General features: G+C 39.9%; 1 protein-coding gene across 9 annotated transcripts in view; it reads left to right on the top strand.

Annotated features, from left to right (window-relative positions):
• Positions 1 to 25,914, top strand: part of NFAT (nuclear factor of activated T cells 3) — a 57,859-nt gene extending 31,945 nt beyond the window's left edge. For 2 of the 9 annotated variants that reach the window (XM_069110228.1, XM_069110229.1), the window contains 5 exons: positions 16,123 to 16,409; positions 18,979 to 19,270; positions 20,735 to 21,253; positions 21,480 to 21,944; positions 22,114 to 25,914. In XM_069110228.1, the coding sequence (XP_068966329.1) occupies positions 16,123 to 16,409; positions 18,979 to 19,270; positions 20,735 to 21,253; positions 21,480 to 21,944; positions 22,114 to 24,398 (3,848 nt within the window). In that variant the 3' untranslated portion in view covers positions 24,399 to 25,914. Of the gene's footprint in view, positions 1 to 1,008; positions 1,763 to 4,230; positions 4,341 to 9,372; positions 9,426 to 16,122; positions 16,410 to 18,978; positions 19,271 to 20,734; positions 21,254 to 21,479; positions 21,945 to 22,113 lie in introns of those variants that run through there. The other 7 variants (XM_069110235.1, XM_069110230.1, XM_069110233.1 and 4 more) reach the window with 7 other exon arrangements.
• Positions 25,915 to 25,953: the final 39 nt, after the last annotated feature.

Here is a 25,953-nt window from a genome sequence, read left to right as displayed (position 1 = left end):
GATAATGAGTTCTAACTTAACTCCAGCCGTACAGTTACTCGTTATGCAAACAATATCCCCGAAAGATAAGTCGCCGTCTATATTTCGTCGTTTCGGGGCGAAACCAATTCGAAACTGACTCGAAGCTTGCCAATTAGAGCGCGGGCATGTTGGAGGCTACCTGTTGCTTTGTTCCAACGTGAAACGCGTTAAAATATTCAGATTTAATTTTCTCTTGCCCACCGACCCATTCATTACCGCTTGTGCTTCATCGTAAAACTAGAAACAAATTTTTTCTCTTCCCATATAGAAATTTTTAAACCTTGAAAGATACGTAGATGCGTGTTATCCGTATTTATAGAAAATTTCTGGATGTAAAGATGCACGGTATGCGACCGAAATTGAATATTTAGTGGTTACAAAAAATCGTTTCGTACATTTTTCCTTTTGCACATTTTCTTTTAATAGATACAAGTTTTTCAGCTGTATTCAAAAAGTTATGAATCTACAAAATACTCACAGTCCACGGTCTATTTATTCTTCAATAGCAGATAAAAAATAGAAAGTTGATTGTGTTATTATTGGACGATAATATTAAAATAAAATTCGCAGGAGTTGAAATTTCACCCTTGATAGCCCCAAGGTTTAAATTAGACACGTAAATCGAACGTCCCCGCAATAAGCGTGCAATTTTTACATTTTCCGACGGTCGATCAGGCGGAGCAATTATAGGTCCACCTTAACGTGTGTTGGATCATCGTCAACATCGCTTTCCCCCGAAAATAAACGAACTGGGGATGAAATTATAGGGATAAAAACTGCTCGCCGGGAAGAACTGTGTGCGATGTATCGGGCTTCAGCCAGTAGCTTCGAGATGCGATAGATAGACAGTGGGGTAATTAGCGGCTGCTGATTGGTCACCTTCCTTCTCGATATATTCGAAGCTGGTCGGGGATGCAGGAACGTATAAACGTGTTGCGTGAGCGTTCATGGTGGGGGCTTATTTACTCGCTATTCAAACCATGCCGGGTTGGCCGATCGACGACGAGACAAGAAACGCCAGTGTGCGTCTGACAGTCGTTGCGATCAGGCGATGTACCTTGAACGGTATATCGATTCGTTTGTGTTTGCTTGATCGTTCATATTATTGTGGGAACAACATCGAACTGGTGCTGTGTTGGTTAAGAAAGTGCTGCTATTTCAGAGAAAGATAGACATTTTCTTCGTAATCCATTTCATTTTTCTCGATTCTCCATTGTAAACAGAAAGAAAGAAAGAGGAAGAGAGAAACCTCTTTTCACGAATTTCCATTCGATTCGATTATCGTACCAGAGACTACGTACACACGTTGAGACTGGCAATTTTTTTGGAAACGATCCAAGACCAAGTTTTTACCAAACGATTCGCTAAATCGATCGATCGATCGATTCGCGAACGGAGGTAACTTAGAACACGTGCACCTCGAGAGTGATATGGAACAAGTTGCTCGTACGACGAGGCTCAATCGTGTGGAGAGACAGTGCGAAGTGAAAGCGCGAAGATCGATCGTTTCAATCTTCGGAGATCGTCGATCGACGCGTGAAATATACGCTTGAGAACTACAGAGAAGATCACTTCTCGGGCCTTCTGGTCCTCGGAGACCTCATGGCACCCGATCTTGAGAAAAGGCGGCAAGAACTTAGGAGGACCAACAGTTGTACCTTGGAACAGGGACACGAGCACCTTCAAATGCTTCTGCAACTTCGATGCACCGGAAATGCATTGATCGAGCCTTATCGACACGGTAAACTTGATCCATCTCCATATGTGCATGCTTCATTATTACTGTTTAATATTCAACGATTGGATCATGCCTAGATAGGCCTGGTAATTGATATCTCCAGTCGAAACCAGTTGTTTCTGTGTGTGGTATTTTCAATTCTTTCTTTCCTTTTCTTTTTTTATTGTCTTTCATCTCTCACTTGCGACTTGCGTCGAGACTTTGAGTGATTTATACCGCGCGTTTAATGCGATATTTATATAGGTATATAAATTTTATTTGGACGTAGAGAATTCCCCGTTTCTTTTATTAGTCGTAATCGTTACTATATTCCAGGACTATAAAAGCAGTAAAACATAATCGACTCGTAACTTTGCATAGATATTTTATAAATTTAGGAACTTATATTTTTTAAGATGTTAATCATTGTTTTGTAAAATATACGAATAAAGATGTGTTCTTTTTATTTTTATTTCTTTCATCCAAGTTTTATACGTCATTGGTGCTTTTAATTTCAGCAACAAAGCACTCCAACGAATTAATAACGTGTGCGCTCATTACCACAGTAATTCCGTTCTATTTCCTTTTCTTTTTTTTTTTTTTTTTTTTTTTTTTTTTTTTTTTTTTTTTTTTTTTTTGTTGCTATCATAGAGTTCAAGAAACTCAAACGAGCGCACTTTTCTTGCTATTGAATGGCGCAGTTTTCTTTGGGTTTAAGAGACAACGTTTCGTATGTTACATCATTCACGTAAGAGGAGATAAATTTCACGTGGATATCTTTATCAAAATTTTTTTACAAGTCTGGATTACTAATGTTTTAGCCACGTTTCTTCTTCTCAACCCGGTTTATAGATATACCGGAATGATTAATTGGAGGAATTAGAGAAATTGCGAAGATTTCTGCAACTTAATCGAGCTAACGCTACAAGGCGATAAGAGTTTTGCATGTTCATCCTATCGGTTTCTCTCTTTATTAAATAGGTACCCTTAGGCGAGTCTTCTTGTCTTGTTTATGCCGTCGTCGATGAGAACGCCACGGTACCTCCTTTCCTTTCTTCTTTTTCTCCTCTTCTTACCTCTTTTTCAAACGTACGATTATTCTGCTCCAAATTCCACAAATTTATTTGCCTCTTTTTTAAACGAGTTTCGCGCTTTATTTCAGTTAACGTATAACTTAAATACGTCTACATCGTACGAACAACAAGCCGTTTTCTCGTGTTTTACGAGTCGGCCTCTACTCTGAAACGGTACATTATTTTCGTTTAATGGAATAGTTTTCGTTTGACCTTTGATAAAAAGAAATACAATTTGTTAAAAATTAGTCGCGCTGCAGGTCTTCATACATTTGACAAGAAACGTAGTTTTCGCTTAAGTAAAAAACCATGTACACACAACGTCGTATATTAGCACGTTTATTCTTTGACATATCATATTCTTTAACATATTGATAAAACAGTTCTTGATCGTTTTGTCGTAGTAAGTACGCAATAGCTTTGCTTACTTCCTTTCTTTTACGGTCTACGAAGATTTTTATAAGTGGCACGATATCCCTTTCATCCCTTAAAATCTTATGCATAAGTATCTCATACTTAAAGGGACACGCCTTCTTCATTCGATGCGTTTCCACCTCGAATTCATACAGATACTATGTAAATCTATCCATCTCTTAAATTCTCATAAATAACAATTATTCCATACGACACATACTTCGTCACTCCTCGTCTTTCTAAATCCTCCAGTCTCCCTCTACGTTCTGTATTTCCATTCGAAACTCGGGATGGGGTCGATTGCATTTCCACGCTATTTTTCTCTGCTTATCTGCCGTCTCGATATTATTGTTAGAAGCATTTCTGCGCGTTGTTTCGTCTGTCTAACACCCGGGAAATCGACGTCGCCTCTATTGTATCGGGTCTGAGATAACCTCTGCGAGGAATCCTTCGAACCGAACCACGTACCACTCCGTTCCTCCGCCATCTCCTTTCCTTTCCTCTTTTCCTGCGTCTCGAACGCTCACAATAAATCACTGCCCTCGCGCGCTCCTTCCTCTCCTTCGCCCTTGATACGCGCATCTCTCGCCTCTTACCCCTATCGTCGTCGTTGGCGAACGTTCTCTATCTGTGTTATGCTTTCTTATGATTCACTCGTTTGGTCCCAGAACACAGGAGGAGAAGGAAGACTACGGCCGCTGAGAGACGGTCGCGAATCGCGATACTCCGGTTATCGCGGCCCGTCTGAAAAGCGCTTTTGCGCGGTCGTTGCCAGGCGAAACGGAAGAAGGGAGAGCCAATCCGCTTCGGGTCCGCGGCAATCCGCCTCGAAACCACCGCCGACCAATCGCGCTTTGCGTCTCCCGCGCTTTTCTTCGTCGTTCGTTCCTCTCCGATTTTCTGTCGTTGGAGCGTTCGCGGCCGATCGTGGCGAACGATCAGCTCCTCAGTCGTCCTCCTCCTCTTCTTCTTACCGATCTTCTGGCTTGTGGTAAGAATTTTCAGAATCGTTCCACACAGTGTCACGAGTTGTTGCGATCTCTATTGTTCCATGTTACGTCTCGTCGATCCGTTCGAGAACGGGGTGTTTCCTGCGTTCGGCGATACGCTCTTCGGTGAGTCGTGAGAACCGTTTTTGTCGTTCGATTGACAAAATTTGGCCGTTCGACAACACGCGACAAGATCCTATCGATCGCAGAATTAACAGAATTCTATTGATCGGGCAATTGAAAAGATCGCGCCATTTGAAATTCTTATAATACACCTTTGAAAATATTATGTCGATTACGGTGTGGGTCGTAGGATTGAAAAAAATCGTAGTAAATTGGAAAGATCGTTTCTATCGGAGCATCGATATATCGAAGAATTGAGAAACATTGTAAATTGGCGTCGATCATAGGATTGAACAAATTAATAAGTTGAAAAAGTCGTAGAATTGAAAAGATTATATGGATCATACTATATGAAAAAATCGTGTGCATCGAAAAATTAAAGAAGTCGTGTAGATTTGAAAAGGATCGAAAGAAACGCGCCACTTGGCGGGAGAGTTTCGCTGATGAGCGATGAAGTTGCGGGAAGTAAAATTTAGCATAGGAATGAGTAATGTGCGTGGTTGTAAAGTAATCCTTCTGGATTGCGTAAGATGAGGCTTGCGCGGATTATTTATTTCTCTGAGGATCTCGTGTCTGTAGATACAAGTATCGGGAGTAAAACTGTCCGCATGTTCACGCTGCTATTACGATAATAAAGGTTACACGATTGCGCAATTCTATCTAATCGTTGATTATTATTTAATACCAGTAGGAGAAAAAGAATCTAAATAGTCGGAGAAAGTTTCTGCAGTTTTCTTCGACGTATCTGCGTTCGCTCAATGATTCGAATCTCGAATTCCATTAAACGAACGTATTATTGTTATATACCTATCGTTACTTTTCTTTGCCAGCAATATCGAAGAAAAAATAGTTCGACGCCATTGAACAACGCTAAACAGTTTCTCCTTTGTTTCTCGTTGTTCGATCTTGGTAAAACGTATCACAGATTCTTTTGTCATTGTCGGCCATGAAATTACTTGTGGTCGATCTACACATATAGGAAAGAAAAAAAATAGAGGTAAATTGTTCCGCGATCTTCAGGCAAGTGTGAAACGTATGGATGTGAAATACTCGCGAGCGCGCTTGCTATCTGTCGTTTTTGAATTTGCGGTAAATTAAAACGCGAAATATTTTACCAGCGACTTGAACTATTTTTTTCTCTCGTTAACGATCGTTTAACGTACACTGAGAATAGATGATCCAGCTAGCCAAATAGGCGTAATTTTTTGGTACATCTATATCTCCTAGATACTTTGTAAATATCTGTGTCCTCGCATGAGATTATCCAATTTCGAGTTACCTGAACGCAGCCGATGAAGCTGACTCGACGTTAAAATTATCACAAATTAGCGTAGAACGCAGAGTCGAATGTCGAAACTCACTATATCCGATCGTGGCCGAGCCTTGATGAGACATTTCATGGATCGTTAGGTAGGTCGGACATTGCAGCGTCGACAAATATTTTGTCAGCTCGGTATCTTGTGATTAGAAAAATTCCATCGTAAATGGAAAATGATAAACATCGCCATGTGTATTCGATTCGATTTTAATATTTAATCGGCTACGAATTAAAAGTTTCTTCGTATTTCCAGCATTTTTCTCTTTTTTCTAATTTTTTTTTTTTTTTGTTACAATCATGAACGAGCTTAAACGGGCAAATACTTAATAGATTGAACGATATTAAACAAGCATGCAATTATACAATCGTGAAATGCTTCCAAGAAACGCTGGAAGACAGCCTCATTTTCCAGAATCTTTTGTTACGATGAAGCTCTGATTGTAATTCGTCTTTAATTTTCAGAGATTCAAAGGTATTGAATAATTATTAGTTCTTTTAAGTGATCATTCGTATTGCCATACGAGAAAAGCAATTAAATAGCACTGTGTCTCATAACAGTGTATGTATAAAATCAATTGAAAATTTCCTATTCTTCGTTATATTATTACGCTGAAAAAAGTTAATTTCTAGGAATTGAAGATAATTTATTATTCACATTATAACGCTAGTTATCTTAATTCGTAGTTATAGTAGCGAAACTTTTGCACATAATTTTGATTATACGACCAAAGTCTACCTTGCTCCGAACTAAAGTCAAGTACTATTATAATTTATGTTATATGTAGAGGTATGCGAGAACCCGAATACTTTGGGTCGGGACCTAATTGTTGGTTGTGAATTTTTTTCGGGATCGGATCGGGTTCCTGAAAGTATCTCGTAATTCGAGATAGTATCCCAGAAACTTTAACAGTACTCCAGAATTTTAAATATACGTAATAAATATTTAACAAAATACGAGATAGATATAATATAATTTTATAATTCTCGAGAATTCCGACAATCTCGAATTACGAGATACTTTCAGAACTCGACCCGTCCTAAGTATCGGATTCCCAACACGTTCGGGTTCTCGTATATTTCTAGTTCTGATGTAAAAAATGCAAGAGATCTTGATGACACTGAAACAATTATTTTCTAAATTACTTGTTCAAATTCTTTGCCATTTTATTACACTCTCGAGGGATTAATCCGAGATACGATTTCGAAGTGTTTCTCGGCCTCTTGAGTGCTTCCGGGAACGTAAGAGAACACGATGAATCGTAGTAGACGGGCCTCGCTCGCATAGATTGCATTCTTTGCGAAATTATCCAACATCCATAGAATTCAACTATGTATTTTTCATTCCTAGAAGAATCTCGTTGACGATTACAAACGTGTACAAATTCTTCAACGTATTCAATTGACCACGCTCGACTCGCAACAGTGAGAAATTAGTTTGATAACCTTCTTGTTAAACTGTAATTCGTAAGGTTATTTCGGGTCACGTTCCGTATCGTTGGATACTCAGTAATAGACAGATTTTCCCTAGGGAAACATGACGCAATTTTTTCCATCTTTAAATATGCTTCTTTATAGATCTTTTCTTTTAATTATTCAAAATACAATATCCATTTGCCGCATGATTTCCAGATAGATCTTTTTCTGCAATCGTCGGCGAGATGCTCGAAACTCAATATCCGCTCTTTACATGGCTTTTCTTCCTGAACTTTTTTCTTCTAATTATCGATGAAGTATTAAAAACCCAATATTATTAATTTAGAGATTCGCTCGTCAATCAAATATTCAGATCGCAATATTTATTCATTTCGTTACATCGAATCGGTGATATTACTCTACTTTATATTCTGGCCATTTCTCACGTAAAAACTCGTCAAGGTTATACGGATTCCCTAATCTTTTTTCAACGCGATCACGCCTAGATCTCGACTAGATTCTCGAACGAACGAAACCCGTAAGAATACCTTCCGAGACCCGATTGGCCTGAAATCGTCCCACGTGTTGGGTATTCGGGCTCTTTCATAACGTGGCACATCCATCTAGATGAAATCTCGCGCCACAGGCGTCCCCGCCGACATAATCCACGTGTTTCGAACATGTGCTCGGCCGCGCGAGTGCGAAGTCTACGCGCAAAGCGACGCTCATTAATAATGCGCATGTACACATTCTTGGGCAATATATACGAACCGCTCGTACGCTCGTCTAACAGTACACTTGATACAACTGGCGACGCGACCAGAATCCGATTAAACCATAGAGAGAGAGAGAAAGAGAACTGGCCTGGCGAGCGACGATTGCTCGTAATTTGGGAGGATGAAACTTAATTTCATCGACCAATGTACTACATTTAATCAAACTTCGTGCTCGTTAGAAAAACGTAGAAGATTTGTCCAAATCTTTCGTTTCTGAATCTTCGGGCAATCGACGATTTTATCAAAATAATTGCGCACTTATCTCAATCCTGTTACTATCTATATACATAGCTTACTTTCATGATGTCCAAAAATATTAGAAAACTATGCTTATTTTACTATCAACGCGATTATCAAAGTGTCGTATCACAGTCGGAAGAACAAAAAAAACGTACGCGTCGAGATATAATCTGAAGAAGTAATCGGAATACGAAAGAGCACGATCTTCTGACAAAAGTATATACTTGCGTTTTATCAGGCCACTGTTTTTCGCTTGTCGCCGAGATGGAGAACGTGTGGCCCGTCAACCGACTAATCATCTCGCGGAATTATCGATAAGCGAGAGAGGCCGGCTTGATTATTTCTTTTCATTGTTACGTAAATAACATCGACTCGTCGTACGTACTCGAGGTACAATCACTCATGAAATTATTCGGACGCTTATCACAGAAAATTTGTATGAATATATTATGTGTGTATTACACAAAGTATTTGAAATTTCGCTAACGCTATAATTGTACGAACACGTTTGTCATGATTATGATGACAGACTTTAAAACTAGTCTGGAAATATATTAGAACGCAGTAAAAAAATTATATTACATGTGCGACATGAACGATGGCTACCTAGAACATGTAATTATTTACTAACGTTAAGCATGATCTTATTAAATGTTTAAGCTTATTATTATAATGAATAATCGACTGTCTAAATAACTTTGCGGTCCTTATGAAGTGTCTGTTTGCAATAAATATCTCGCAACTTCTGTATACATTTTCGAATTTATCTCAAACTTTATCAACGTGACCAAAATCGCGTCATATCGCGTACCATACAAAATATTTTGTATAACACACACAGTATCCAAAAAAAGCTTCTGCAGGTGATCATGTACTTTCGTGAACTACTGTACGTGACCTGTCGACTCTAAAACTGCATGTGTAGTGATGTACGTGCAGGGTGGGTGGTCGAGAGATGAAGAGAGAGAGGGAGAGAGAAAGAAAAAGAGATCTGATTAAAAGGTACGTTGACTCACTCGATTGTACACGGAGGATACCTACTGATAAAATGCGCGAAACTCGTATCTCTCTCTTCCCTTTTTAAACGCGGTCTGTATGGAGTCGCAGACAACAAACTTTGATAACAAACGAGCCACGATAAAGAGTTAATATTTATTTACTAAAATGTTAATTCTTCTGTTGTGATTGTTCTTGCCTATAGATTGAACTCGAGGTTACAGGGATCAAGCGTTTTTTTCTTTTTCAGTGTCAATGAAACAGAACGACGACGCATCCGATTAAAGGAATCGCGACGATGAAGAACGACGACGAGGACGATGAAGAGTTTGGTTTTCAATATATGTATGTTGCTCGAACTGTACAGAAGTCAGAGGTTATTATTTTCGAAAACTCTTGTCGTCCCTCGTTATCGTCTGTGCGCCGTCAATTTTTTACGGACGTCGCGTAATCGACGCCAGATATAATAAAATTGAAAATAGAATAGAATTGATTCGCGTCTAAAATTACCCGATGGTAATTGTACAAATTAATTACACAACCTGAGGGTTAAATAATAAATTTATTAAAACGAATTTCCTCGAATTGTAAAACTCGAGTGAGAAACTTTGCTCCGCTCTTCGCGATCCTCGTAGCTATTTTTTATTGACACAGCTGCATCCGTCGATGACGTTTCCGGATCTGTCGAATTTCAGCAATTTTCGATACCGATCGTTCTCAGGGACAAGAGAAATCACGATATTAAAAACTCATTGGTTCGATGAGAATACGAAAATTCATTATCGATCTTGAAACTGCGTCCGTCCACAGCCTTATCTCTTCTCCATTTCTACTCTTTTCCTTCTTTCCTCTTCAGCTATATCCGTGCGATGTGGCGTTTATTTAGCACGCTGTGTCGTGACCTCGCGGATTTTACGGAGCTTATCGCCGCTTCTTAAGTAGGCTATCGGTATCGTCGTTAACCGTGTAGTGGATTGTCAACGTGTCACGCGAATTCTGTCGCAAGAATCCGTGGAACGCGGTTCCCCTGGACGGCACAGGAAAACTTTGGAAAGTTTCCCGCCAGTTCTCTAACTGTATATTCGATTTTCGGACGGATAATAAAATGTTCGAGGCATTTGGTTAATCGTTTACACGCAGGTTTCCGAAATTCCAGCGAAAGTGCTGGAATCTATGAGATAAAATATAGAAATCGTGGAAACCGTTAAGGTAATGTCGAGTGTCGTCATCTAGAAAAGGAAATAACACGATCGAAAGTATGCAGTGACGAGCTGTATAACATAAAGATAGGCAAAAGCCTTATTAAATAAAAAGAAATTATAAAATAAAAGCTTGAAGCATGGATGTTTATATATTTTTTTTTATTAATACTATTTTGAAACTTCTATAAAATGAAATCGAGAGTACACGACAGATTGAATGGAGAAATATTTTTCTAAAATGGAGATAAAAGGGAGAATACGCACAGAAGCAAATATACAAAATTAAGAGAGACGTTTTTTCCGATGCAATTTAATTTACGAATAAAGATTTCCTTAGTTTTAGTACGTATTATTGGTATGTTAGTGTCATCGGCATGTTAGTCGATATACTAGCAACGAAGAATATGCTTTATCTAGTCAATGTTTGAGAAAAATGGACGGATAGTACACCACTTTATCTCTCTATCTTCACTTACACCTAGAGCAATGATCTAGCAATAACTTTGTTTAAGTTGCGATTAAACTAGCAAAGCGTAATTAAACCAACAGTACTACGAACTTGTACAATTCGTATGATTTTACTAGTTGCCGCGCGAATCTTCAATCTTTACAACGTTCTTACTAATCTTAGCTCTGTCAAGTTCTTTATACGATTTTCTTAGGTAAAAATATTTCTCGAGTTTGAGGAAAAGACGAACGAACAATGTTTTTGACGCGAATAAAATATTTCATTCCAATTCCATATTGAAGTTTTCCTTAAGATATCGAGTGACATTTTGCATGACGAATCAGCCAATTTATCGAGAGATATCAACATTTTCTAAACTGAATTTCTTAAAAGCATGACCGTACAAAAGTTGGTTATAACATTATCATCAAAGATAAAGCACAGCCTAATCTGACCTCAAAACCGCTGATTATCAAAACCACTAATTATTTCTTTGACATATAGCGATTATAATTTTATATTGTTCTTGGTGGTATCCACTTAGAATACAATTAGCGTAGTCTCGCTACAGATGTCTTGACAGAGAACGATCGAAAGAGAAAAGTAAGAGAAGCCGGTAGAAGAAGAACGGTATTTCTTCGTCAACTGTGTCACAACTGTTTCACATCTATTTAGAATTATCATAGTCTGCCTATAGTAATTTTAACAAATACATATGTCGATTAAAAAAAGAAAAGAAGGAAAGGAGGAAAAAGAGGAAACCGGTAGAAGAATCGTTATACCAGTAGACGAATTTTTTCTGCCGCCAATTATTTGATACCGACTATTTGATATTCGCTTCAAATTATCGTAGTCTTGCTATAGAAACTTTGACAAACAGTGGTCGAAAGAAAAAAAAGGGAAACCAGTAGAAGAAGGCGGTGCTTTTGCATACGAGTTACTTCCGCGCGCACGATGGTGAACGCCACGGATCGTACACGATAAGGATCGTGAGAGTGAGAAAGAGAGAGAGAATCGATCGGCGCAGGTAACAATATCCTTGAGACTCGAGAGGCGTCATAGTTAGCGCGCGGTCCGACGCGCTGTTTGCCGTGTAATAGTAACGATGTTTATCGATCCTGTTATCGGGAGTACACTCGCAAATGCACGGATGTTCCACGAGTTCGAGGACAATCGGCGGAGACGTAAGTACACGGCGTAGGAGAGACAGAGGGAGGCCTAATAAGGAAAAGAAACAGTCGAAAGGCGGCGGGAAAGCGAGACAGAAGAGAAAGAAGAAAAAATATCGTAAGAACAGGAAAAATTGGTAGTCTACTTTGGAGAATAGTCCGGACACTAGGATAACGATGTTCGTTCGGTAGCTAAACGAGTTTGCGCACCTTCTTCTACGAATTCTACGAAATTTATTTGACACAGGTTGTATAATTGCTGTTCGTCGTCGCGGTCGTTTCTTTTTCCTTTGTTCTTCTTCCAACGCGATCCTGATTTTCTTCGTTAGCTTCGTAATCGGTGACGATCATTGGATTATTGGATTTTCTTTCGTGGTTTTGGTATGTCGCCCATGCTGATCTCCTCGGGGTTGTCTTTCACAACCGTAACAAGCCCCTATCGTGAACAAAAAAAAAAGACGATCAACAACTTTGCTGATATCAGCCTGGTATCGTTGAAGGGTTGCGATAAGATATTTCGCGATCGTTAAGCGGTTTTAAGCTTCCTCTTGAGATCTAAAGTCCTTGTTTATTGACTCGAATTACGTAGGATTTTCAAACAGGGTTAGAGTTCGTGTTTTTCGGCGCACAGGAACGCGTTGCGCGGTAAACGGGAAATATATCCACCTGTATGTATGATTTACGCAACTCTGGCAAGCTTTTAATGTATTGCAAGGCCGGCGGAATGGCTGCTCTTTCAATTATCCTAAGTGGCACGTTCAGTTTTCGAAACGGAAGCGAGGAACGTAACAAACGAAGTGGAGTCACCGCGTCAACCTTATGCAGAATTCGACAAATTTAGAACCACCGTTTGTAGTACCTCGTTACCGGATGATACATATCTGATAGCTTTAATTCTTTGATTGCATCACTCTTAAGTAATCATTAAATATAACCAGACTACGTGTAAACAAATTTACGTATTTCGTATATCAGCTAATCGAATTTCACTCGAAATAAGTAGAAAATTGGTTGGAAAATAAACGTCACCGATAGGAACAAACGCGTACCCTTATCCCGTCAGACGTTCGCGTCTACGTCGCGGGCGTAATTACTCGCAGCCGTAATTAAATTCCGCGCACAGGTCGCGATTTATCCGGCGAGGTAAAAGCGAAATAACGAGGTGTGTAGCGAGTGTCGCCACGAAGCGACGATGCACGACGCCGAGCATCGAGGTTGAAAACGACGAAGATCGTCGCGAACGTAGGTCGTTGACATCGTCCCGTGATTTTCCTCGACGATCACATAGATGCACCTTACACGTGTGTGCACGTGCCCATTACGTCGGCCTGTCTACCCCCTGTTGGCGGCAAGGCAGAGAGGGGTGATCCCCTCACCACCAGTTGCATGTGCGATTGCAACTTCACCCCCACGCAATTATCCCATCCAGTAGTCGAGCTTCTATAGATAGACCGATATTACTCTCTCTCTCTCTTTCTCTCTTTCTCTCTCCCCATTTCTCCTTTTCTCTCTCTCTCTTTTCACATCGTGTTTTTCGCTCTCTTTCTGCCAGTTTCTTGATATTCCTCGTTTCTTTTCTCATTTCTTCGCTCAACGCTTCTCTCTTCAATCCGTTCGGACGCATTTTTCCCTGTTTATCTGCGAGCTCGAGGTTGACTCTTTTGCACACGTATCGCGGCTGTACTTACGTTTTATTTGCGAGGATAATTGTTGCGCTCGCGCGTTTACTTGGAATTGCTCCTTGGAATTTGCTTATCGTGAAGGTTCTGTGTTATTGTATTTGTTAATACGTGTAAAAATGTTATATTTGTGTGGTTCGTAGATTGCGTCTGTGGGAAATTTAAAGGGTGCAAAGATGCGCAGAATGAACATAATACAGAAAAATAAACAAGGGGGTTGAAACAAACCCCTCGAGCATCCCTCGTCCTTTAGTTCTCTTCGTAAAAGTGTGAACATTCGCAGTTTGATGATGTGTCAGCCAGGTCGCGATGAATTATATTCCATAATGATCGAAAAATTGCAAAAATTGTTGTTGCAAAGGGAAGGATCGAATATGCAAAGCATCGCGCAATACACATCGTAATTCAAAGTTTCGCAGCAATGACGAGGTCCAATATCTAAGATACAATTGAGAATGGTTGGAAGGAATTTCGAGATGGCGGTTTACAGGGGCGAAAACGTCGAATAGCGGAATTATAGTCGAATTATTACGAGATCTGAAACTCGCGAAAACCAGAGAAACGCGCAGAATTTTATCGTGGGACGTTATCAGCGAAAATAGATTCAGTGGTGCCTGTGACGAAATACAGAATATGTAGTTATATTATGATAAGTTAACTACGCCACATTATTGTATGTGGAGCAGTTTTATCATTCTCTAATAATAGTAAGAGTAGAATCTTTAATAAGAATTACAGTTTAAACGATCTGTCCTAAAATAATTTTTAAGTCTCGAACTTAATCTCTAAATGTAACCAATTTGCCGTACATTCTTCCTAGCAAATCTTCCTATATTTCCTCCTATAGATTTTTAAATAAAAGTCTAAAATAACATAATCTTCGATTCTTAATTCCTTAACTTCTGTTTAAAACCTACCAACTATAATCTTTGTCTTTTATATAAAAACTATATATATTGCATTTCTTCCTCTACGATCCCAAATAAAGCGTCGGATAGTCCCAACAAGTGGCTCTCTACAACATATTCGCGTCATTCAGAATCTCTATGAATACACAGAAATTAAAAGAAGAAATTAAAGAGGGATAAGAGAAAAAGGAAATACAAAAGCACCAGGGAAATAAATAAAAAAGTGAAGGAAGAGAGAGACGTAGAAAAAATATCAAAATCAATCCGTGATACGCGGCGTATTGTTCGTTCCATTTGTCGATCGCCGGCTGGTTAATCGTCGTGAGATAAACCCGTCTTTTTACTCTGACTGCGAAGAGACGAGTGCGCTAACACACAATCATCGATCTCCGTCGGACTTTGTACGGCTCGATGTCTGTGCCGCTTGTATCGGCCATAGTGGAAAAATGAAAATCACGACCGGTCGCGGCTGCATCGAGGCTAAAAGCTGCTCGTCGAACCGTCGCTTCTCGCCTGTTCGTCAGACAGAACGCGGTTATTTAAATATAACCACGGATTTTCTTTTCCCGCCGTCGAACAGAGTCGCGTTCGCGTTAAAAATCGCACGATAATGCCTCTCAGAGGAACGACGCGACTTCGTTGCGATTTTTCAGTGATGACTAATAGAAGCGTCAGGAGCCTCTGTACATCGTATCGTCAGAAATACAAATCTCATAAGCGCGAATCTCATAAATATAAATCTTATCTCTCGATAAAAGTCAAATCGCACAGTGTCTCCATTGCAACGATTGCGACACTACGTTGCTCGTCTTCGACAAGAACTAATACTCGACTCGAGAATCTTTCTATGCTCTCGACATATCTCATTGTCGATTCTCGTAGTTACTCGTTCGTCCTTTTTCAAAAATATACTTCGGATCAAAAATTACGTAACACGCTTCGTCGCCGACAAGGAAGATCGACATGGTCGAAGAATCGTAATGTCGTGGCTGGTCGGTGACGCATGTATCGTTGCACTCCTGTCTGACAATCTTGAACTCCGACTTGGAACGTGTCATTGTCCGAATTGAATTATTTGCTTCCCTCCGATTCGCTGTCGCGCGGCGAGGTGTCGGTTTATTGTTGACCGACTCGATTTCATTTCTGTCGCGGACGAGTTCGTCGAGTTTAACTGATGGGAAGGCGAGTTTTTGATTGTCGATTGGCCCGAGCTGTTTTATTAAGCTCCTTCTCGTCATTTGTACGTTACGTAGGGTGAGGTAACGGGAAATTACTCGATGTTCCAAGGTTCCGGCTTGTTAAAAATTGTCGAGTCACGATCATTTTATAATAAAGTTCTTTAGAGGTAGGTACCTGTGTTTCGTTCATTTAAGTCTCATACGATTATAATTGACACGTTTCAAAGAACAAAGTTAAACTTTGCTATGTGCTTTATGCTTCTATCGCAAACTTTCATTCCGAACTTTCACACGTACTGTCGTACTTTACGTACTTCACCACTGTCGGTATCTTTCTCGGTGATATCTATAATGCAAGAAACCTTGAAAAATATTATTCATTCTGAATTCTTCGTAGAGGATTAAACCGCGTTGTATCCAAATTTTAACTATTTATTAATTAAATTCTATGGTTTCAGGTAACAATGCAGCTGGTCGATCATCAGCGGTGACAGGATCGGTTCATAGAAGCACCGTCACGTCGAGTAGCCGCGCGCATTCCGCTTCAAGAAGGATCAGCCACCAGCAACGCCAGCAACAACAATCACAATCGCAGCAACAGCAACAGCCTAAGATATCCTTAGGATCTTTACGAAACTCGGATGAGCACGGATCGAGAGGCGGCTCGGCACAGGACAGTTGCGATAGCTCCAACGATTCCGGCCTCGGCTTCGAGGACCGTCAACAACACCTTACGAACGCAAACGTTAGTCAACTGCACGTGTACACTGTCGTTCGATCAATTTGAGACCAACCACTTCGCTGTACAGTAAACTCTCGTTTATACGAAAATCATTGTTAAAGTAGTTCGGATAGTTCGAATAGTTTCTATGATAGAAGTTTAACTGGCTATCCTCTTCAGCTCTTCTTAACTCGTAGATAGACTCATAGGAATCGTGTAATGAATATCTCGCTTATAAAATTTCAAATATATCGAACAGATATGAAAGATGCTTTTTGTTTGAATCCCTCGAACGATTACATTATGTTCACTATGAGAGTACATGTTCGCATAATTAAAATTACTTTCGATAATTCTAACTTTCGATATTTCGGAAAGTAGAGGCCTAACTATGAATTCACATATCTGAGTATTAGTATTCACTTGTTCGTATAAACGAAGTTCTATTGCGTTATGCAATTTATTGAAAAGTATTAATCGTCGATGTTGTAAGAAGATACTCTGATAAACGTTTAACGTCGATATCGAACCCTGTTTGATCTTATATAAATTAGTGAAATTTTTATCGATAAAAGAACAGAAATAAGATCGAATAAGATTTAATCATTGATCGATACGGGAGGGGGTTTAAGACGAATTAACATCCTTTCACTTGTCATTTTGTACATAAGATTTCTCATATGTTGTTGAGCTTCGAAGTGCAAAGCGACAGTGGAATTATCGTAAATAGCGTAGCGGTTGTATCATTTACGGTTTTCTGTTAAATCAATATTGTAAACGTGTATTTTCAAAATCAAAGAATACGTGAACAATATCGAAAAATGGAAGATTCGTGTTACGATTATTTCTTTGATTTTTCAATCTGGTTAAAAATCGTAACAAAATTTTACAAAGGGATGGTCTCAAGCTTACGATCGATAGCACAGAGTTTATATAATAGTTACTTAATATTAGAAAGTTGATGAATCGAAATAATTCGGAACCATCGATAGAGGATCATCGTTCGAGTGCTGGGAATTATTTCAAATCGTTCAAACTCATCGATACTGTACGAATCGGATAATTACGTATATATCTACGTCAAAGCAGATCTCGTTAGTCATTTAAAACAGTTCAAACGTTAGAAACATGTTCACTTATCGCATGCTAACTTCGATGTTACTAGCATTTTGTTTATACGTATATCGCGGCGGGTTATCGTGAACGTGACAAAAGCGACTGGCAGAAGCAACAAGCACGGAATTATCGACTATTATCGTCATGAAAATAGCGTTACATTTGCGCTGTTATCGAATAATATATTGTTGTATTATCCGATGAATTTTTCTAACTGTTACGGGCTTCGTAAGAAAATTGAGAAAGGAAGAAAAAAATATATCTTCGTGTTTCATCCGGTGTCGTAACACGCAAAGGAAGTGGAGGAAGTGAAAGATCTCAAACCGGCGAGTCTGTTGTCTCGAAATTATTTTTATCCCGTACGTATGCAACACACAGCGATCCAGTCAACGTCCTGTTAAAAGAAATATTGTGAAACTATCAGAAACGTGCAGCGGTATCTGTGAAGATACTCGAAAGAAATCGCGCGATTCTTTTTTTTCTTTCTTTATTCTTCGCTTTTTCTTTTCACTCCTCCTGACTTTTATCGTGTTGCACAAACATGCGTGTCCCGCAGCCACCACCGAGCTTTGATTGATATCGATACATGCAGTGATAAACTTATTCTCGGTCTGCGTGTTGCGTAACAACGCGATATATGGATAATGCCGCGAAGCTCGGCCACGTTCGTGTACATACGTATGTACGTTATACGCGGACGAGGCTCACGCGGATCATACGTTTTAATAATGCGTTGCTTACAACGCGACTGCGATATAGTCCGTGATAATTGAGTAAATATTACAGGCTGGTTAAGCGCTTGATATTGCCCAAAGTATCGCGGCTGATTTCAGATACTATAGTGAGACGCTTACGGTAGCCACTTTCGATTGTTAAAGACTTGCGAAGCAAAATCTCGTCAGATAAAACAAGCAGAGTAAGATACTTTCACCATTAACGCGTCGTTCTATAACAAAAGGCCTTTTATTATCTTCTTATCTACCTACTTCATTATCTGTCATCTAGACGTTATCTACTATAGCGTACATTAGACTGCCTTTCTCACATAGTTCCAAAATCATAGTTTCCAAATCAACGAGATATCTTTCTCGTTCCAAAGCTAACAATAGAAAAGATCTAACACTGAGAGAGCTTGGTAAACTACGTTTGACCCTCGTTCTTTGTAACATTCTATTCCTACCAACCCCGAGAACGTTCCCCAAGAGAGCATCTCCGCTTGATATGTTTAGTCAAAGCCCGTGAAGTTTCTCCTTCGAAAGTTACGCTACTCTCTACCGTGTACGTAAGCGAAATCTAATGCGATCACTCGTAGCCGCCATGGGATCGTCGTTGATTCGACGGCGACACTGACCGGTCTCTAACGGTAGTTGAACCCGGTCGATCAGCAGTTTGATTCGTTAAATTGACCAAGACAGCTACATTGCACGCACGCATACTCACGCCTCTCTATATCAATCCATTCTGTTGGTCTTAACAGGCTTGGAACGGCGCCGGCGAGGAGGATTCAAAGAGGAGAAAGATGGACATTAAGCTGGAGTCCGAGGACGCGAACTTCTCCTTCCCGGAGGTTACACACACGACCAATTCTGACAGCAAGACGGCCAACAGAGGCTCGTCCAATGGAATAGGTGGACTAGCTACGATCTCAGGAAATAGGACAGGAAACGGAGCCACGGGGAGAGTGGTGGAAGTCTCGAGATCTCGTCCAGGCTTGGGTGTCCTTGCTAAGAGGACTCAGCAGGGTCCTGTCACCCTCACCTCTCAACTGTGTACGTGTAGGACACACGTTTGTTCTCATGTGTCTTCTTTCTTTCTTTTTCTTTTTTTTTTTTTTTTTTAATATGGGATGACCATAAGAAAAGAACATGATAAGGAATCTAAAAATCTGATGATCGATATTATATCAAATTATGAAATTGCAATTTTCATAATTAGTTTGCGAACGTTTACGCAAATATATGGAAAATGAAAAAAATCGATACAGTTGGGCTTGTCATGTTTTTCTTGCATGTTCTTCGCATATTTCAGCATCGACTACAGTGGTTACTCGCGCTCATTCTTTTTCTTTTTCATCTTTATCCTTTCTCTTCTGTCATTGGAGGTTCGACGAGTGTCGCGTTCGGATCTGTCGCTAACCCTTTTCATTTTATCGAACATCCGAAACGATGCCGTTGAGTTTATCGATCTTGTTAAGAGAGCAAACTGCTCTCTCGACAGACGGCTTTGAAAATTTATTGCCGTTGATATTGCGGTTTTTTGGTGGAGATACCAGTCGCGAGGTCTGCGCGAGGTCACGAGGCAGAGATAACGATGCTCCTCCTGTCGCCGCGTCGTCTTATAGAGATGTTCTTGAATTTCTCGAGAGGATAATTTACAATGGGAATTTTGAGAGGACAGCACCGTTGTCAAAGCGATCAGTACGCGCCGCGTACTGTTTATATTGTCGGGCGCGTGTTAATTGTTCATTTTTAGTGAAGGCACGAGTTCGTTAGATAAATATGTTAAATAAACTTTACGCGTGAAGACTCTTGTTTGTATCTGGATGATGATGAACAGAAAGGAGGACGAAAGAAAGAAGGAAAGGGAAAGCGAAAAAGATCACAGAGGACAAATTTTTGTGACTTGTCTTAGAGAATAATACAAACCGATAACCTTCGGCTAGCATGATATTTTTTCGACCATATTGTTGCTGGTATTCGGCTAGTCATTAATTCGATACGTCCACTTCTGGCGAAATATTTCACCTCCCAGACTTTTTACCGTAACGATAAGTTATCTTCGTTGTTTAGGAACCGTTCAATATCCAGTTAAAATAAATCGTCGATATTGTTTCACCGATATGAAAACGCATTATCGAATATAGGTCAAACGAAATTATATAACTTTCACACATTGTTTCCTCTCCTCGTATTAAAATGAGAACTTAAAACTCTTTTCCCTCGTCGTCTCTTCGTTCGGAAAGAATGGAATTATAAGAATGATATCTGCGAATGATGCCTGTTACACAATTCTATTTCTCAAGTTAGAACCAGAGAAATCAGCATATTTTTACGACTGTCAATCGTATTTATCGATACATATTTTCTCGGTATCATTTCTATATCCTGATAATTAAATCAGAGGAGGATAACGAAGTTTTTTAACGTACGAAGCTTAAGCTTCGAAGACAACAATTTTTGAATCTTCGGTTCGACTGAACATATTTTAATATGGTATTTTTGTACAACTTACAGGTACTGCTTCTACGGATGGAAAGGTGCAATTGCAAATTATCTGTCAACCCGAGCAGCAGCACAGAGCTCGTTATCAGACAGAAGGTTCGAGAGGAGCAGTGAAGGATCGAACCGGAAATGGATTCCCAATTGTTCGTCTCGTTGGTTACGATAAACCAACTACCCTTCAAGTTTTCATCGGCACGGATCTTGGTCGTGTCGCTCCCCATATGTTTTACCAAGCTTGCCGTGTAAGCGGTAAAAATTCAACGCCATGCATCGAACGGAAAATCGACGGTACCATCGTGATCGAGGTGGACATGGATCCAGCGAAAGACATGATGGTCACGTGCGACTGCGTCGGTATTTTGAAAGAACGGAACGTCGACGTGGAGCACAGATTCCCTCAGGAAGCCGGAGTGCTTCAAGGACGTAGCAAGAAAAAATCAACTCGTTGTCGCATGGTTTTTCGTACTAGAATCACTCATCCTGATGGTAGTTCGGAAACTTTGCAAGTTTGTTCTCAGCCGATAGTTTGCAGTACGTATCGCAATAAGATTTTTCAAATTATATTTAATTAAATTTAATTTGACCGCGGTTCTTTTAATTCGATCGACTTCTTTATCCTTAGCAAATGTTTTAAGATTAAAAAAGGTGGGAAAAGTCATTTTTGATAAATATAAAGTGTTCCTTAAAACATAAGAAATCTTTTTGCTAAAATAAAAGCGTGATAATTATATTCCATTGATATAATTGATCGTTTTAGCTCAACCACCGGGAATACCGGAGATCTGTAAGAAATCACTCACATCGTGTCCATGTACCGGAGGATTAGAATTATTTATACTTGGAAAGAATTTTCTGAAAGATACTCGCGTAGTATTTCAACTAGACAACGATGATCTATCGAGTAGTTTGGAGCCGCATTGGGAGTGCGCGGTTCTACCTGACAAGGAGTTTTTGCAACAAACGCACCTGGTTTGTGTGGTACCCGCATACAGGCGGCAAGATTTGGCACCCTCGGAAACGGTTAGCGTAAAATTGTATGCGGTATCGTCTGGAAAAACGAGCGAGCCTCATACTTTCCTTTATACCGCTGCATCTACGCCACCCGAACCATCTGTAGGCAAAATCGAGTCTATAACTTCACCTCTATCCACTACTAACGGTGATACTGCTCTAGCAACATCTCCTGCAGCAGTGTCTCTAACTACAGGTGTAACATCAAACAGTAAGTGAATCTTTCATCTTTGTATGTAATAAAACTCTCTTGTCCTCTCTTAAAAGAATTATATGGTTATGACAATTAAACATACAAAAAGGGAAGTAATCAAATGAAGTATCGTTTATAAATGATTTATAGATATTAGACGTATATATACAAAGTGATGATGTTTCAGCTCTGATTACACAAGCAGCCGCAGGAACAGCAAATTTCTTAACGACTATACAGCCACAACAGCCAACATCTCAAACACCGGAAGCTCTTAAGAGCGATCCGAGTCCACCACCGGTGACGGCATCCTCTCAGGTAACACCCGTTATGATGTGGGCTGCACAAAGTTCAAATTGTCAAAATTCACCGCCTGACGTGATGATGCCGCCACCAGCTTTGGTAGCGAATCCGCTTTTAAATCGCAGATCATCTTCGAATCTTCAATTAATTCTGCCAGATAATTTGAAGACCGAGGTACTAGACGAGAATAGCGAAAACAGTATGATTAGCGAAAACAGCATGCAGAGTATACCGACGCCAACTGCGAACAGTTCGAATGGTACCAGCCCGTTGCAACAGCTCGTCAGCGAGAACTCGAGGGAAGCACCTCAGGCTAATTTGATTAGATCAGTTCCTGTGACGGCGAACGGTTCACCTGTGCAAGAGGCGGTCAATCTCCTCGGCGTGGTAGATCTAATGCGAAATCCACATCCATTGTCGTTGGTGTCGACACACCAGAACACCTTCGGAGGTATGCACGAAACATCTCAAGTCAAAGTTCTAAGTCCTCATCATATCAACAAAGAAACTAATCCGATGTTGCCGGCAGAAGGCAGTCCTAATGGAAGTCTTCAGGGCGGCGGTGTTGTTGATCTTCGCATGAAGCATCATCAGTCGGAGTTCGCTACACTACCAAATTTTACTGCTACATCAAACGGACAGCTACCTGCACAGAGTGCCCATAGCGTAGAAAAATATCTCAACCATATCGAATCGAACGTCAAAGAGGCTGAGGGTCAAGAGAATGGATTCGTAGGTACCATACAACAACGAGCTTCCATTATTACTACAGGACGCCAGCCTCAGCAAGGACAAGCTTCCAATATTTTAGCTTCTTCCCCTCAAGGCGTCAAGTTAGATACTCTCGTTAACTCTGGCGCTGAATCTCATCAATTGGTGTCCCCTCTGCGTACCGTGAATCCCAATAGTAATACCATAATGAGTCATGTTTCCGCAGTTACTGATCACGAAACGATCTCGAGCCCCCAACAAAATAGAAGTAGTCCACCAAATAACGTCAAGACGATTCTCGAAGCTTTTCTGCCGGGTCAAACCGTGACACCTTTGCCGGGGAATGCTGCAACGTCCGTTCCATCGCCCGCATCAGTGGTCTCGGAGCAGACTAATGGCGATAGTTTGCTCACTACTATCAACGCTGCTCTTTTACCGTCGATGCAGGAGCCGTCCGTGGCTGCGACCGGTACGTCGAATTCTAACGTTAGTGTACCATCTCATAATCCGTTACAAGTTACGAACGAGAGTATGTCGACAGCGGCGGAGCACATTCCGCAGATTCCGGGTCTTATACAACAAGATGTTGTAGCGATTCAACAAGCGCATCAAGTGGAACAGGTTGTCGCACAAGCGCAACAGCAAGTCGAACAGGTTGTCGCCCAGGCACAGCAGCAAGCGGCCCAAGCTGTGCAACAGGCGCAGCAGCAAGTTGTTCAACATGTGGTGCAGCATGCGCAAGTTGTCCAGCAGGCTGTACAACAGGTGCAAGCGGTACAACAAGTTCAAGTACCGGCTGTTCAGCAGGCTGTCCAGCAAGCAACGCAGGAAGTAGTTCAACAAGCGGTGCAGCAAGCTACGCAGGAAGTTGTACAACAAGTTCAAGCTGTTCAGCAAGCGGTTCAGCAAGCGCAAGCGGCTCAAGCGATGCAACAGGCGGTGCAACAAGATATCGGTTCTATGTTAAATCAGCCGGCAGGTTTCGTTGCTGAAGCTAGTTCTGCTCTAGCGAGTGGAGCGGCCCAGGAACCATCTCAACAAAGGCTAACTAATTATGCCGAGCAAGCGATTAATAATGTAATTACTAACGCTACTCAAGATATTATTAACAATCGACCCATTACTACGACAACCGCGCACGCCATTATCGCAACGAAGAACATATTAAACAGTGTGGCCACTCAAAGCGCGCAATTAATGAACAGTGCTATGGAGGGTATTTTGCCTAAATCACCTTCCGGCCAGAATAATATCATTGAACAAGTGGCGAATAAAACACCCAACAGTCAAAATGTAAACCCACCTATAGCAAATGCAGCTAATAGTGCAAACGGTACAACTGTTAGAAAGCAGGAAGATGGTATGTTGCCACAAGAGCTTACCTCGATGTCAGAGCATGATCTGTTAAGCTACATAAATCCGAGCTGCTTCGATCCTCAAAACGGTTTTCTTATGTAGTACTGCCGTATTCTTGTCATTAAAATATAATTGTGTATTCGATGTATCTTAGGATACAGAGAGAAGGCGTGAGGGAAAGGAAATGTGTGAGCGAGCCAGCGAGAAAGAAAGAGAGAGAGAGAGAGAGAGAGAGAGAGAGAACGAATGAACGAATGAGAGTAATTAATTCCAACCAGTTGAGTATGAGAGATATAGTCTTGGCTCGGTACGAGTTATATATTTGTGCCACATTGTCGTTTCAGACTTTGTATGTGATAGATATGAAATCCGTTTTTATATGATGAAAATGGACGAAGTTAGCACCACCTTTGTAACAATTGAAAACTTTTAATGTTTTAAGTAAGACGGGCGCACAAGAGCGCGACAATTAGAGTTTCCTTTATCTTCCTTTTTCTACGAGTTGTCGAATGTGATAATTCATTTTATTTATCTCCATCAAATGTCTCTTGCGCATCCAGGTGCCTTTTCTCTATTGTAAAGTATCTGCGATTGGTCTTTCTCATTGCGGAAAAGGAACATTATAAGTACGATACGTGTGTATATGTGTTGTAATAATCAACAATGTACTGACCCCACTCAACTTTAAGTGGAGCCATCGGAATTGAGTGTAACAAAAGTTATGTTTTTTCACAGTACCTTGAATTAGAATCCTACAGGAGTTCATTAATTCATTAAAGCATCTTTCTTTCTTTGACTTGATTTCATTCTAACAAATGAATCATCTTGTTGTTTGATGTCGTTTCTATTATATTATATGTTTTTAAGTATAATATATTTCGTATGTTGTTTAATAAATACAATTTTTTGTTAACGATTAATATCAATTAATAGGATATTATGTGATTGCGTTGATGATGTTATCGATAATTACTAGATAAATACAAAACAACAGAGAGATTATATTATATGTCCATATGAAGAATAATTAATACCATAGAAATATATATCATTGAGATTTATATATATATATAGAGTGCATATAAATATATATATATATATATTTTTTACGTTTACCCAAAGAGAGAAACAGATGATTAGATGAAGTGAGCTTATTAAAGATATAAACGAAATCTATATATATGTATATATAGATTTATATTGTAACATCATGTTACGTCGGGGTTTTCCCCTTTGTTCAAAATAAGGGGTGCTATATACCGCGTGTATGAATACTCGCCAATATTATCTAATAGAAAACAGATTTTATAATGAAGATATTGAAACGTTTATTGTCGTGATATGTCTTTGTAGCAAAGTATATATTTTATATCGAGCATCTATTCACGTGTCACGTGTTTTAATGAACCCGTAAAATAAATAAGAAGACTATGAATGCATTAATCAACTAAGCAGATTATTATATTATGTGGCATATACTTCGTGAAAATCTTTGTAACAATTATTGTACACTGTACGCACATTTTTAGCATTGTCAGCCTAAATATTGAAAAACAAAATTCGTAAATAATGTATTATCGTTTTGTTCCTGTAAGTCGAATAAATGTTTCACAGCATCGCTTTCTCGATGATTTTCTCAACTGACATGGGTATAGAC

Source organism: Bombus flavifrons, chromosome 3, assembly GCF_040668555.2.
Source record: "Bombus flavifrons isolate JBK064 chromosome 3, iyBomFlav1_principal, whole genome shotgun sequence".
Classification (NCBI taxonomy): Eukaryota; Metazoa; Arthropoda; class Insecta; order Hymenoptera; family Apidae; genus Bombus; species Bombus flavifrons.
The sequence above is the reverse complement of the archived record's forward strand: the minus strand, read 5'-3'. Positions and strand labels throughout refer to the sequence as shown.